Source organism: Lytechinus pictus, chromosome 16, assembly GCF_037042905.1.
Source record: "Lytechinus pictus isolate F3 Inbred chromosome 16, Lp3.0, whole genome shotgun sequence".
NCBI lineage: Eukaryota > Metazoa > Echinodermata > Echinoidea > Temnopleuroida > Toxopneustidae > Lytechinus > Lytechinus pictus.
In genome coordinates this window covers 21,007,174-21,022,590 of record NC_087260.1, presented here as the reverse complement: position 1 = coordinate 21,022,590, position 15,417 = coordinate 21,007,174, and the positions used below count along the sequence as shown (strand labels likewise).

The 15,417-nt window shown below is 36.0% G+C and overlaps 1 protein-coding gene across 1 annotated transcript in view; it reads right to left on the bottom strand.

Annotated features, from left to right (window-relative positions):
* Window positions 1-12,901, bottom strand: part of LOC129278672 (probable E3 ubiquitin-protein ligase HERC4) — a 36,424-nt gene extending 23,523 nt beyond the window's left edge. The window contains exons 1-8 of the mRNA XM_064111357.1: window positions 12,717-12,901; window positions 11,263-11,339; window positions 9,705-9,941; window positions 8,545-8,636; window positions 7,881-8,008; window positions 6,209-7,091; window positions 5,068-5,246; window positions 4,070-4,151 (exon numbers count right to left, since the gene is read on the bottom strand). Coding sequence (XP_063967427.1) covers window positions 4,070-4,151; window positions 5,068-5,246; window positions 6,209-7,091; window positions 7,881-8,008; window positions 8,545-8,571 — 1,299 coding nt within the window. The 5' untranslated portion in view covers window positions 8,572-8,636; window positions 9,705-9,941; window positions 11,263-11,339; window positions 12,717-12,901. The remainder of the gene's footprint in view (window positions 1-4,069; window positions 4,152-5,067; window positions 5,247-6,208; window positions 7,092-7,880; window positions 8,009-8,544; window positions 8,637-9,704; window positions 9,942-11,262; window positions 11,340-12,716) is intronic.
* Window positions 12,902-15,417: the final 2,516 nt, after the last annotated feature.

Below are 15,417 nucleotides of genomic sequence, written 5' to 3'. Positions count from 1 at the left end.
GAGTCGAAAATTGCTGTTGCTACTTTTTAAAAATCCGACATAGTTTGCTCAATGTCCAGAAATATGATTTTTGTGTCTTATACCATGGTTAAATGGGTCAAATAATACATTGGGACAAGTTACAAGGAAAGTCAGTGGTCTGGTATGTGCAAAAATCCTCGATGGATTCTAAGAATCGATTCTGAAATGGCTGCTAATACTTAAAGCGGACATAGCTAATTTCATTTTGGCCTGGGATATGTGATTTTGATGTCTAAACCACTGGTTTCAAGGGTAAAATAATATCTTAGGATAAGTTAAAGGGAAATCCAACCCAAATAAAAACTTGTTTTTAAAAGGAAAAGAAAAATCAGACAAGTTGATAGGTGGAAGTTTGAACAATATTGGACAAACAACAAGAAAGTTATGAATTTTTAAAAGTTGTAAATATTGGTAATCACTATACCCATGGAGACTTCAAATTGGCTGCATATGGGATGTCATAGTGATGTAAGGCAAGGACTACTCTTCCATGTACTCCAGTGCATATTATGGCTAAAATGTCATTTCCCCCAAAAGTTTTATTTTGAATTATATTTTTCTTTCATGAGGACATAAAACAATATACTACCTGGGTTATATTTAGATTACTGCCCCAGGGGAATGGGTACTTAGGAGAAAACCACAAATCCCTGATAATAAAGTACATGGCCTATGGGAAAGTTGTCCTTGCCCCTTGTCATAATTTACTTACCCAATTGCCAATTTGAAATCTACATAGTATTAGTGATCTCAATTTTAAAACAGCTATAATTTTCTTATTGCTTGTCCGATTACTTTCAAACTTTCACCATTCTCTTTAATTTATTTTTCTCCTTCCCAAAACAACATTTTATGGCCAGGGCTGGATTCCCCTTTAAAAGGACAGTCAATGGTCTGGTTTGTCCAAAAATCGAAGATGGCGTCCGAAAATTGGTCTTAAAAATATGCTGCTGATACATAAAGCAGACAAAGCTCATTTCATATCGGCCTGGAAATGTGATTTTGGTGTCTAAACCACGAGTTTCAAGGATCAATTTATACATTAGGGCAAGTTACAAGGACAGTCAGTGGCCTGGTCGGTCAAAAAATCTAAGTTGGCTTCCAAAAATTGATTCTAAATTGACTGCTGCTACTTAAAGCGGACATAGCTTATTTCATATCGGCATGGGAGCTGCGATTTTGGTGTCTAAACCACTGGTTTATGGGCCAAAATAATACATCAGGACAGGTTTTAAGGCCAGTCAGTGGTCTGGTATGACCAAAATCCAATATGGCTTCCAAAACCTGATTCTGAAATGGATGTTGATACTTAAAAGTGGCATAGCTCATTTTAAATCCGCCTGTGAGATATGATTTCTGTGTCTAAACTATGGTTTCAAGGGTCAAATTATATATTAGGACAAGACAATGGCAGTCAGTGGTCTAGTATGTCCAAAATTACAAGATGGCTTCCAAAAATGGAGTAAGAAATGTCTGATGTTACTTATAAAAGGACATAGTTTGTTTAATATCTATCTGGGGAATATGAGTTTGGTGTTAAAATCATGATTTAAAAGGGTCAAGTAATACACTAGGGTAAGTTACAAGACCAGTCAGTTGTCTGTATGTTAACAAATCCAAGATTACTTCAAAAAAATGGGGTGTAAATTGACTGTTGCTACTTAAAAGTATGCATAGTTTATTATAAATACACCTTGGAGGTATGATTTTACTGTCTATACTAGAGTTTACATGGTCAAGCAATACATTGGGTTAAGTTGAAAGGACAGTAAGGTGTCAGGTATGTCCAAAAATCAAAGATGGCTTTAAAAAATGGGGGTCTTAAATGACTGCTGTTACGTAGGAGTGGATGTACAACATTATAAATACACCTTGGGGATATTATTTTGGTGTCTACACTAGGGTTTCAAGGGTCAAACAATACTTTGGGACTGGTTACCATGATTTGCAGCTATCCATTTTGCCTTAAAATCCAAGTTGGCTCAAAAATGGGTTCTTAAGCATGTAAAGTGACTACTGCTCCATAAAATATCTACCTGTTAGAAATAATCTTGGTGCCTACAATTAAATGCATGGGGACAAGTTATCATATTGCTTCATGAGTTGGTAGCAGCACCCATTTTGATGAAATTTTAGAATCCATTCCTTGTTACTTGTCCGAATGTATTATTTGACCCTTCATACCACAATTTGGACACCAACATTATTTCTTGCAGATAAATATTGTAGAACTCTGACCACTATTGAATGATAATGAGTCGTTTTAGATTCCTTTTTAAAAAACCCTCTTGTGTTTTAGGCAAACTGGACAACTGCATATCAATGTTACCAGTCCAAACGTATTATTTTAACCATGAAACCATAGTGTAGACACCGAAATCATATCTCCTAGGTGGATTTTAAATGAACTATGTCCATTTTTAAAGTAACAACAGTCATTTTAGACTCCGATTTTTGGAAGCTTTCTTAGATTTTCGACATACTGGACCACTGACTGTCGTTGTAACTAATTTTCTGTCTTTTGAAACCATAATATAGGCAACAAAATCATATGTCCTTGACGAATAAAACATGAACTATGTCCATTTTTAAATACCATCGTGGCTGATTGATACTTTTTTTTAAGCCATCGTGGACTTTTGGACATACTTGACCACCAATCGTCCTTGTAACTGATCCCAATTTATTATTTGACCCATTTAACTATGGTATAGGCAAAAAAATCATATTCCCGGATATTGAACAAACTATGTTGGTTTTTTTTTAGAAGCAACAGCATTTCTTACTCCATTTTGGAAGCCATCTTGGATTTTCGAACATACCGACCACTGACTGTCCTTGTAACTTGTCCCAATGTATTATTTGACCATTGAAACCATAGTCTATACACCAAAATCATATCTCTCAAGTGAATGTGATATGAGCTACATCAATTTTAAGGATTAATAGCCATTTTAAACTCAATTTTTTGAAGCCATCTTGTATTTTTGGACACACCAGACCACTGGCTGTCCTTGTAACTTGTCCCGACGTACTACTTCATCATTAAAACAATCGAATGGAAACCAAATTAAAGCTACTTAAGTAAGTAATAGATGAATTGTGGATTTTTTAGACTACGGCAGCAATTTTTGGCGCCATCTTGGATTTTCCTGGTACCCTGGAGTGCTAATATTCACTCTAACTTGTATAAATGAATTCTTTTACCCATGGACCATGGAATATGAACCCAAATAGGATTCTAGGGTGGATAATGAGTGAGTTATATCAATTTTTAGTGAATGGCGGCCATCTTGGACGCCATCTTGAAAATAACAATTTTCCTGGATGAGGATTTTGGTAGATATTTAGTATGTTATTTCTGAGGTCAAATAGACTATAAGTACAAAATACCGTTGAAAAATCATTTGTTGCAATTTGTTCCGGGTCAAACCATATATTGACCCGTCTATATATATTTTCCCATAATATTTCAAATTCACCATCAAAAAATCCACCATGGCTCTCTATATTCAAAATGGTATTTTGTTGGAATTCTTTCAAAGAAAACTGCCATATGGATGGCCTATTTCATTATGAACATTGCCATTAATGTGGCACTTTGTTGATGTTTTTTTAAATATCCCTGACCCAATTTTCAACTTTAGCACTTGAAATTCAGGGTTATCTCATATGGAATTTTATAAGGTCTAATTTATGAATATTGCCTTTGAAACTGAGGGACATGGGTTCAAATTTTAGTCATGGTGTAATTTACTTCAGCGAGAAATTGACTAACAATGTGCTGCACTAAACTCAGGTGAGGTAAATGGGAACTGGCAAGAAGGAATTCCCCAACGAGTAGTGGATTCTGTAGCCAAGCATAGCAGGGTAACAAAGAAGCGCCTTGAGCACCTGACGGTGGATATTTCCTCAAGATAAATACTATCATTATTATAACTACTACTACTACTATTATCATTATTATTATTCTTGTTAATTTTTATTATTACAAATGTCACTGAACTTTACTGCCCAGATTTGTCCACCATAAGTTTTATGAATTCACCTTTTCAAGGAGACTGTGATTCTTGTCTATCAACTTGAAAGCCTCTCTTGCTGCTGTTAGATCAACACCAACTTCATTTTGTCTGGAAACAATAAGTAAAAACATTGCAGGAAAATGTTCTTAATAATCAACATAAATTGAGATTTTAAACTTTAAAGACACAAGGTAAACCTCAGAGCCCAGTTAAGAAAACTTAATTTCTAAAAATACTAAAATTCTTGCCTTTAGCTAAATGAATGACTCTATTTCAGCAGGATAATTTCAGTAGTATTACTCAGCTTGATTTAACCCATTGCTTACGGGAACCGGGTGGTCCCTGTGTAAAACCTATGGGATTCAAAGAATCTCGGAGGCAACAGGTTAATTTGACTATGAAGACAGATTGCTTAGAACCAATATTTTATTTTGGTAAATCCTCCAAATGTACATGTCACAATCTCTTAATTAACAAAAATGATCATTTTTGATGTATCATTGTCAATGCCCTGAAATAATAATTGTATTGTTATGAAATAAAGATGGATTTTATCAGATAAAAAAAAATGAAAATGTATTTTGATAAAACATCTCTTCCCTAGCATGGAATAGGCAGAAAATTTCAAGCTAAAATCTTGTCTGTACTTTACTGATATCTAACACGTAGCTCTCAAGATATATTCTCATAGTGCCTTTTTAAAAGAAAAAGAAAAACTTTGAAGAGAGAAGGCAACAGCTATCTACATGTAGATAACCACAGAGAATCAGTTAAACAAAGATTCAACAAATCCTATACCTTTGTAAGATTGATAGGTTAAATGATACTCTTAAGCTGGGCTTTACATACACCTTTATTATGATGCACATCGTCAAAATCTATCTGGCAGAAGAAATATTGCAATTAAAAAGCATACATTCCTGTCTCCTACCTCCTTTCCGTGTATAAGGAATTAATTCATGAATTAGCACACTACAAGGAGTTGATAAACATGCAAAATACAGCTTTAAAGCAGCATTCTCACTTTGTTGGACGAAAGGAAGCATTCAGGCAAGCAGGAGATGAGAGCACAGCTCTTGTATATCTGAACGAGGCCGTCTCTTCTGTGATGTCTCCCTCGGTGTTCGCTAAACTCTGCAGAAGCTCAGCAGATAGTGTATCGATTCCCTTTCTAGGGGCCATCGATACGTGAAGCTCTTCCCCCTGGCGAGAGAGGGATGGGATGAATACACATTTCACATTAAAAATAATCAAATGGAACAACCAGCAATGTAATATATATATGATAGATTTTATACATGTACATATAATGTATATTTATGAGTATGTTGTGGCGATGCAGAGCATTAAAGGGTATTTGCAATTATGGGAAAGCATGAGACGTTTGCCCCGACTGCTTTTGCATGTTATTGCAAATACCCCAGATGCCTGCATCACCACTAATATCACTAAATTGTGCATTATTTGTTTTATAAAATGGGTTGGCAGTATGAATTTGTATTGGAAAGGTTATTTGAATCCCTCCAAATTTTCGAGAATTGCACAGATGAAATGGTCACAGCTCCTTTCTACTATGACATCACAGACATATCTTGTATGCACGCCTAATTAAGCATCGGCAGCATGCCTATCCTTTAAAAGAATGCATATCAGATGGTGTCTCAGTTTTCACGAACTATGGGTAGAATGATAAACAGTGCAGCAGAAAACACGTTCGGCTAGGAGGTTGTGTAGAATTAAAGCATGAACACGTAACTTGTTACACACATTAAATTCTTGATCCCGTTTAATAAATAGTTTTAAAGAATTATGAATGGCACCTACATTATATTGTAACACAATCGACCCAAAGGTTATTTTAATGAACTGAATTAAAACAATTCCTCTTTTTTTCTTAAAAAAATAAAATAACGATAAATCAATTCCAATTGAAAACATGTAGCAGTTATGTGCAGGGTTGTGTTTCATGAAGCTTATAGTAAGCTTATATTAAGCCATGCATGACTGAAAGATATTCTTAGGTGCCATGTCAGCCAACAAAGAAATATACCATTGTGCACAATAGCAGGACACCAGTTGTGCGTAAGGTCATCTGATACGTTTTAACAACGTTATTACTTCTTTATCCAATGCATTTTATCAGATAAAAAAAAAAAAAAACATACCGTTGGTTCATCCTGCTCTATGATAAAGATGGTGTTCTTTCCAGGGCACAGACGTCGCAAGATCCTTGGGGGCATTTGCTGGTTTTCCTGATCATCGTCATCTACCCTTGGTTCATCTTCTGCTTTTTTGTTCGGACAGTCATGGTTGGTGATTGACATTGCAGCCATGGCACCAGACAGGTCGCTGATGGCATTCTCAACAGGATCTTGGTAAGCAACATCTATGCCGGCTTGCCTGTGGTTGTTGACTGGTGTACTGTGGACAAGTTCTGGAAGAGTCTTGGATGATTTTTCAGCTGAATCAGCATGGCTGTATGAGACACCATCTTCATACACTTGCAGAATTCCATGTTCCTCACCACCCTGATCATTACAAGATACATTTGCAGAGTCATCCCCGTAAGTCATTGGGGAATAATCATCAAGGCTGCCATTGCAGTCAAGAATACTGTCACCCTCATTGTAGTCATCACCAAGGACACCAAACCCACTATCACTGCCAACATTTCCTGGCTCTGTGTAAGTCTCACTTACAGAACCAACGGAATCAGAATGGTTCTCTGTGGCTGTTCCCTGTAGACGGTCTGTTTCTCTTATGAGCCTATCAAGTTTAGCCACATCGTCACCTTCAGGTAGTTCTTCTAAACTCGGAACACGTTCCAATAGCTTGTCAGGTCTCGCTGATCCCCAGACTTCTGGGTCAAATACATATGAACCAGGAGATGGCCAAATGGTTGATGTTCTTGTTTCAAACATGTCAATCATCAAGGCTTTTTCAAGAGGAACCAGCTGTAAGTTTTGAGAAGAGTCATCTTGCTGGGCTTTGCTGTGATCAAGCATGAAGATTTCATGGGTGAACTCTTCAACGGCATAAGTACATCGGCTGTGGAAAGATGCACAACATCATTTTGGTTAGACCTTATTTGCAAGTTGTTACCTCTGTGTGACATAATGCCTTGATAATATCATATTATCAATAAGATCAAATGACATATTCTACCTAAAATTGCAAGTTTCTACATCACTGTCAGGGTCAGTAAAGCCATTGTGAAATAAGTTGATGGACATGACTTCTGTTAACCCTGGAAAGAATTTTTCAATTGCAAATGGGTTGATAAAGCCTCTATCCCAACTCCAGGTCATTCAATGCCAAATTTCAGTTGAACTTGATAAAGGCTCCAAGTTTGTCATTCAAGATAGCTAGCTGCCATCCCCTACACTTAAGATGCTGCACCTCGCACACTACATATAGCACACAGAGAATACGACCACAGGATCTAACACAGCACAATCCTCTCCAGGACAGTATCTATGCTTTTGGGGAGAGTACTTCTTGAAGGTTCAAGGAACACAAGAAGCCAGTCAGGTAAACATTGAAAATGCATCCGCATATTTATCTCATTTGAATTCTATCTCATACAAAATCAATTTTGCAAAATATTCAAATTTTCCATCTTTTGCTCATTTTCGTTCAATTCATCTTCATTTTTCAAATGTACATATCGCTCATCATGTTATCTAAATGTGAACAATGGAATTGTCAAATCTACCATTTTGCGGCAAATGCATTAAAACAAGTTGTGGGCCCAATTTGATTTTGTATACACTGTTTTTTTTCTTAATTCTATTGGTTAATGGTTAAAATCATTTTCCTTGTGTTAAGGTGCCTTACCTAGTTGACTGAATTGAAGAGAATTCGTGAAGAGAAAACCGGTTAGGTCTCAGTTCAGACTCTCTCCATTCATCAGACTCACACGGGACCCTGTTGACACCCATGCCATATACCATCAACACGCCATTCTACAGAAAAATGATGTAAAATCAAAGATAAGGGATTCAACAAGAAGGAAAACGTTCATGCACAACCGATAAGAATGTATTTGGGGGTTATACTGTGAATCATTACATTATATTCTTCATTAAATCAGGATAATATGTATAAATGCCAAATCTATGACAAAATTAGACTAGTCATTCAAGATAATTGAAAAAAAAAATGTGTGTTTGCTAGCTGACTATGCTAAATCAAATGTTTTCAAATATAGGGTATTCACATTACACACATAGTAAACTTGTTGAGTGCTTGAGGCACTCACATAACCCGGCTGGGCTGCCGTGGCTTTGACTCAAACATAAAATATCCAAAACTTAACACCCACAATATTGTTGTCACATCATGCTCTTAAGCATATATCAAAATTCAGGAAATGGTGCCAAATTTTAGGGAATTTGTGAGCTGTTTATTTATGAAAAAGTCTGTTCAGGAATGGTGCCAAACTTCAGAAAAAAAAATTAAGAAAAAAAAATCTATTGTGGTAAAATATTGACATTCCTACCTGTTTCAAGAAACTAGTATGATGCATTCCACATGAAATGGTCTTAACATCACCATGAGATATGGACTCCAACTTGACGGGAAGTTTCACATCTAAAAAGACACGATAGTATAGAATATGAATAAGAAATTTTGCATTTACGATGCAGGATACTTACACCATATTGATTGTATTTACTTGACCTAAAGTCAGTTCTTAGATAGTCTAATATGACATCGGCTAATCCTTTTTAGTCTACTCTCAATTCAGTCTAATTGACATTTGGTCCTACACTACACTTGGTCTAATACCAACTTAGTCTAATTCTCTTTTTAGTCTAATGCCAAACTGGCCCATTTCGACATGTACTTCATCTACTTGTTTTTTTTTTTAATCTGTGTTTAGACCAAGTGGATATTGGCTGCAATGGATTGGTATAGCCTAACTGGTAATCAGACAAAATGTACACACCTAAATGGCATCATTTTAGACCAAATAGATGGAGACCCAAAACTATCTTGTAGCTTTAAACACCAAAAAGTGATCCAACATGATGAGGTGATAGATTGAATGGTGATATGAATCCTAACCAAGCTGGAATCTATCAGGTTAACAGACACTTATATTGCAAATGGCTGGTACCACTGGCTATCTTTATTGACCAGTCATGTTTTGGAGATAAAGAAGGGTTGTCAACTGACAAGGATCAAAATCACTATCTTAAAAAACTTATAATACACATTATTCAGAACAGGAGTTAGAACAATTACACACACCCTTGATACTATTGATACCTTTGAAGTTCTCCACACACCCTCGACTAAGCCTCAGGCGTATTAGAACTGTTCTTAGGTTAAGGCTCGGCCCTGGGCCAGTGATCGATGGACACAAAATGTATGCATAAAGGACACGCAGTTGAGTAAAATTTCAGAGGTGGCTCCATCCATTTTTATGCGCTCCAGAAATGGACAAAATTTGTGAAATTTTTTAAAAACAGAATGGGAAAGAACGGATGTATGAAATACATATGCAATGAGTACACAACAGATGCATAGCGTTTTCCAATAGTTGACAATTTTTTTTTGCATCTGTAAGTGCACTAGGACCTGGCCTTACCATGTGTGTTTAATTTTTATTTAGGACCTTGATGATGTTTATTATTGTATACTATTTTCTCTTACTGTCTGACTGCTGCAATCCAAGCTGCCCATGTTCATTCCATCCCCATACGTAGACTGATCCAGAGACGGAAAGAACAACAGAATGCTGGCCACCGGCGGCAATGCGCTGCAATGGCACTCCCCACAGGTTTTCGACCTCGATAGGTTTATCCACAAAGCGTTTGTCTCTCTTCGCATTGCCCCTTCCCACACCTAGTTGACCACGGCGGTTAAATCCCCACGAAAACAGCCGCCCATCTACAAGAAATAAATCAAACAGGAAGAGCATGAAATGGCTTTTATCATTCATTCAGTCAAACAGATAAAGAGTTTAGAATCAAAGTTCAAACATACTAAAATAATGTATTCCGGACATCAAAACTAGCTCAAACTGCAATAAAGCAGTTTACAGCAAGTCATAAAACTCTGACATTCACAATAAGGTAAAATAAGAGAAAAAACAATTTATTTTCTCATCCAGGACAAGTTCATTTTTTGCCATGTCTACAAAAAAACTGCATGTACTGTATATATATATATATATATATATATATATATATATATATATATATATATATATATATATATATATATATATATATATATATATATCTCTCTCTTTTTTTTGGGGGGGGGGGCGGGGTAAAGAGCAAAATAGGTGAGGAATGATATATCTGGTACAGAGGATAAAAATGAAAGATGACGGAGAAAAAGATATTCAAGGAAGAATTGAAAACAATTAACTACAAAAACATACATGAACATGTAAACATTGTGAAGTTTTATATGCACATTTGGGGCTCTGTTTTTTTCTAAATTATATGGGGTGGATCAAATCAAATGAGAAACAATAATTTTGATGGGCCAACTACTGTGCACAATAGTCCAGTGGCTGCCATCTACCCCCCCCCCCCCCCGCATTGTTCTCTTCAATGTAGTGTAACCCCTCCCCTCCGGACAAAAATCTAATCACAATCTGTAAATTAGAACGATTCAGGAAAGTTTTATCAAACGATGGACGACTCAATGTGTGCTGTCTACTTGTCAGCAGATTCCTTTCAAGCCTGCTATTGAGGGGGAGGTAACTTGAAATAATTCCCCCCCCCCCACCATCCTACAGTCCCCAATTTTCTGTTTTCTTATTAGAATGCTAATTCCATGTTTTTCAGTGTTCTGAACATGATTTTGTTTTCTTTGGTGACCTGCATAAAACATATGAATGACAGGAATTGTAAACTGAAAATTTCAGAAAAAACAAAATATCTGTTAAATACAGGCACTGTAGAATGCAGATAAAGCTTGCCAAACACATGTTACACATGCCAAACAGGCTTGTTGACAAACTTTTTTTTTATTCACACTTGCTTTTTTCCAAGAAATTTAGGGAAATTCCACAAATTGTTTGTTTTTGTTTCTGTCTGTAGTAAAATTAGACGCTTTACACTTTCCCATATCCCCTCTTCTCCACTCAAACTCACTAAACTTGCTTTCACTCCCTCTAAAGTTGACATGTAGCAGCCCAATATAAATCATAGTTATCGCTGGATATGTGTCTGAATAGGAATGACTGATTGCTTACCTCGAGTGAGCGCAAGAGAGTGGTCATTTCCGCAGGCAATCTGGACGACACCAACATCCGATATACTTTTGATCAACCTTAAGAAAATGAAAACGTTGACATGAATGAATGGCAGAAAACTTCATCAATCAACAATACCTGGGTATAATATTCAAAATATACAAGGAGAGGTGGGCTATAGAGGGGTAAAAAATGTGTGATATTTCAAAATCAAGTATTTTGAAGCAGAACGTTGTCCTGATAACAGGGTAACAGATTTGGGAAGTTGAAATACGAGACACTTCGAGGTCAGATCAGTGGGGTAATGAGCCCAATATTTCCAGAGGGCTAAACATGGCGTACGGGGCCACATTTCTAAAAAGCTGCAAGCAAGCAAAGCGAGCAAGCAATAACTTCGACCTTTTTAGAATTGAAATTGTGATAGATTTTGACAGAATATAAAAAAATAACAATATCATATAACATTTCATCCTTTTTTCACTTTTTCCTACATACTACGAATACAAGAAAAATATGCAATTATTGAATATTCTCAAATAAATGTGTTTAAAATGATTATACGGGACCAAAAGGCTTCCCAGGCATCGTCATATGGGATGCGGACAAACTGCTGAAATACGGGACGTCTGGTGACCCTGGTAGGACGTCCCCTAGCCATCTATGTAAGATGGCAGTGAGCAGTTGAATCAGTGATTAAAGCTTGAAAGTGCATATAATATTCCTATATTCTAATTTCTTTGAAAATACCCAATTAAGGGTAGTGTAGACCAAATTAGGTTTGACCCATTTGGTGTTAGACAATCTTAGAACTATACCAACTGCTTAATAATAATAATAATTATGAAAATAATAATGATAATTATAATAGTTATAATTATGATAATAATAGTAATAATATTAATAATAACAATAATAAATAATAATAATAATGATAATAATAATAATGATAATAATAACAATAATGACAATAATAATAATAACAACAAAATAATAATAATTGGACTTATACTGCACCCAATCCACTCTGCAGTGTTCAAGGCACAATTTTGACGGAAATTAAGAAAATCAGAACAGAAAAGTTTTTTTTCAGGAGTTCTTTGAAAGTTCCAGAAGTTCACCAATTTGTTTCAATGTCTTCAGGAAGGCTATTCCTCAACTTAGGGGATAAGTTGGAGGAAGAGTGTATGAAAAGGATTTACATTTCACCCATGAAGAAATGGAGTTTATTGGTGGTTCTGAAACCAGTGGTCTCATTGGTATGAACATCAGTTTTGTTTCAATATGCATCAGTTTTTGTTTTGAGTGCTATATTAAGAGATTTAATTGTAATTTTCACTAGATATAAAAACTGATTATTATAATTATTTTATTAGGGGTTGGCTTTAATAACTGAAACCAAGACAGAAACATGATCATTTCATGCAAGAATCTGGAACTAATTCTTTTTTCCTAACCTTGGTTTGGGGCACTCTAGATATTTTCCTTTCTTCTTTGGGATACCAAGTTGCCCATCGCCATTCCAACCCCAGCTGTACACTCGACCGTCGGCAGAAAGAGCAAGGAAATGTTGACGACCACAACAAACATTCACGATATCAACGCTGGGGTCATCCTCCAGTTCTGATGTTGGGAATACCACCTTGTCTGTTATCAAGGAAAAAGGTTGAAAAAAATGACAATTGAAATTAAATCATTTGGTAATTTGTACACTCAAGGCAAAGTTAAATTCTTCATTTTCTGGGACTACATTCCAATAACCCACAGCTCAAATCTTGCTACATTGGGATTTCTCCAGAGCTCTTTTTTCTTCAATTTCCAAAGTTCTTTTAATAAGAATTTCGGGGGCATTTGTTGAACTAATATTTATTTAAAAAAAAAGGATTTCTTCCAATCAACCTGCCTCTTCTCCATCTACCAAACACAAATAAATGAATGAAAAAATAAATTAAACCAAAGGGGATGATTTATATATCATACACCAAAGGTATGGTTTGCACAAATATGTGAGGCTGCCCATATATGTATATCAACAAGTAGAACACCTCTGGCAGTCTCACCTTCATTACGCAATTCGATATACCAGCAGTGCTGCCTTTGAAAACATCTAATGAATAATTATTCACAGAAGAAAACACTAATCATATTAAAATATTATGTCCATTGGCCCAAAATGACCTCTGACTATGATCATGTGACCTAAGACATGCACCAAACAATCATTCATACTTGATGTCGATGTTGATGATGCCAATTCACTCCCAATACGGCCAGAGTTTATTTACCCTAAATGACCTTTGACATTGGTCATGTGACCTGAAACTTGCACAGGATGTTCAAGGATACTAGATTGCTCTTCTGTCCAAGTTTCATGAACTACATGTAGATCCATAATATTTCAAAGTGATGATGACAATTCCTCAAATACCCAGCATGGCCAAAGTTCATTGACCCAAAGTGACCTTTGACCTAGGTCATGTGTCCTGAAACTAGCACATGATATTCAGGGATACATGGTTGCTCTTATGTCCAAGTTTCATGAACTAGATCCATAAACTTTCAGTTATGATGACAATTCCTCAAATAACCCCAACATGGCCAAAGTTCATTGACCCTAAGTGACCTTTGACCTTAATCATGTGCCCTGAAACTCAGGCAGGATCTCCAGTGTACAGTATTACCCTAATGTCCAAGTTTTATGAACTATACCCTTACAAAAAAATCCAATGGTAAATCAATGGTACATGAATGGTAGCTTCAATGGTATATGGTATTTCAATGGTATTTGAATGGTGGCATCTGAATGGTGAATGGTGTTTCAATGGTGGAGTCTGAATGGTGTATGGTGTTTAAATGGTGGAGTCTGAATGGTGAATGGTAGAGTCTGAATGGTAGAGTCTGAATGGTGAATGGTGGATTCTGAATAGTAAATGGTGCTTTAATGGTGGAGTCTGAATGGTGAAAGGGGTTTTAATCGAATGGTCTGAATGGTGAATGGTGTTTTTATGGTTGGGTCTGAATGTGAATGGTGTTTTAATGGTAGAGTGTGTATGGTGAATGGTGTTTTGAGATGGCAATGGTAGCCAGTGTTCCACTGGTGGAAGTCTGTATGGTGAATGGTGTTTAATGGTAGTCTGTATGGTGAATGGTGTTTTAATTGTGACGAAAATGGTAGCCAGTGTTCAATGGTAGACAGCTTTGTGATGAATGGTGAATTGAATTGAATTTATTAGAACTTCACTGGCAATTGCCAATATTTTGTTCATAACAAGAAGTACAAAATGATACAAGACAAATATACAATGCAAGGAATATAAGCAAATGAACAAAAACAAAATAGTATTTCGTCAAAAAGAAAAAAAAGAAAGAAAAAAAAAGAAACAACTTATAAATTATATACAAATATACACAATAAACATAGGAATCATTCGGATAGATATTTTGACAACGAGTATAGAGACTGATATCCAAGAAAAGATAAAGAAAACATAAAGAAAGTGAGAGAGGAAAGGGAAATAAAGAGGAAAGAAGTTCGAAAATGGAGAGAGCGGGAAAGAGAGGAAGAATGAGAAGAATGGCATTACATGTAAACTCATTGTGTAAAAAATATTGCGAATATATTACTTCAAAGTGTTTACCGGTTGATATTTTTAGTACTCAGAAATCACCCCTTATAGCAATTATGTTTTGGACAAAAGAACGGTGTATGGTATTCTGTATGGTGAGTGGTATTTAAATTGTGATGTCAATGGTAGCCAGTGTTCCACTGGTAGAAGTCTGTGTGATGAATGGTGTTTATGGTAGTGTGTATGGTGAATGGTATTTCAATTGTGATGTCAATGGTAGCCAGTGTTCCACTGGTGGAAGTATGTGTGATGAATGGTGTTTAATGGTAGTCTGTATGGTGAATGGTATTTTAATAGTGATGTCAATGGTAACCATTGTTCAAATGGTAGAATTCTGTGTGGTGAATGGTGTTTAACGGTAATCCGTATGGTGAATGGTACTTTAATTGTGATGTCAATGGTAGCCAGTGTTCAAATGGTAGAAGTCTGTGTGGTGAATGGTGTTTAATGGTAGTGTGTATGGTGAATGGTATTTAAATTGTGATGTCAATGGTAGCCAGTGTTCCACTGGTAGAAGTCTGTGTGATGAATG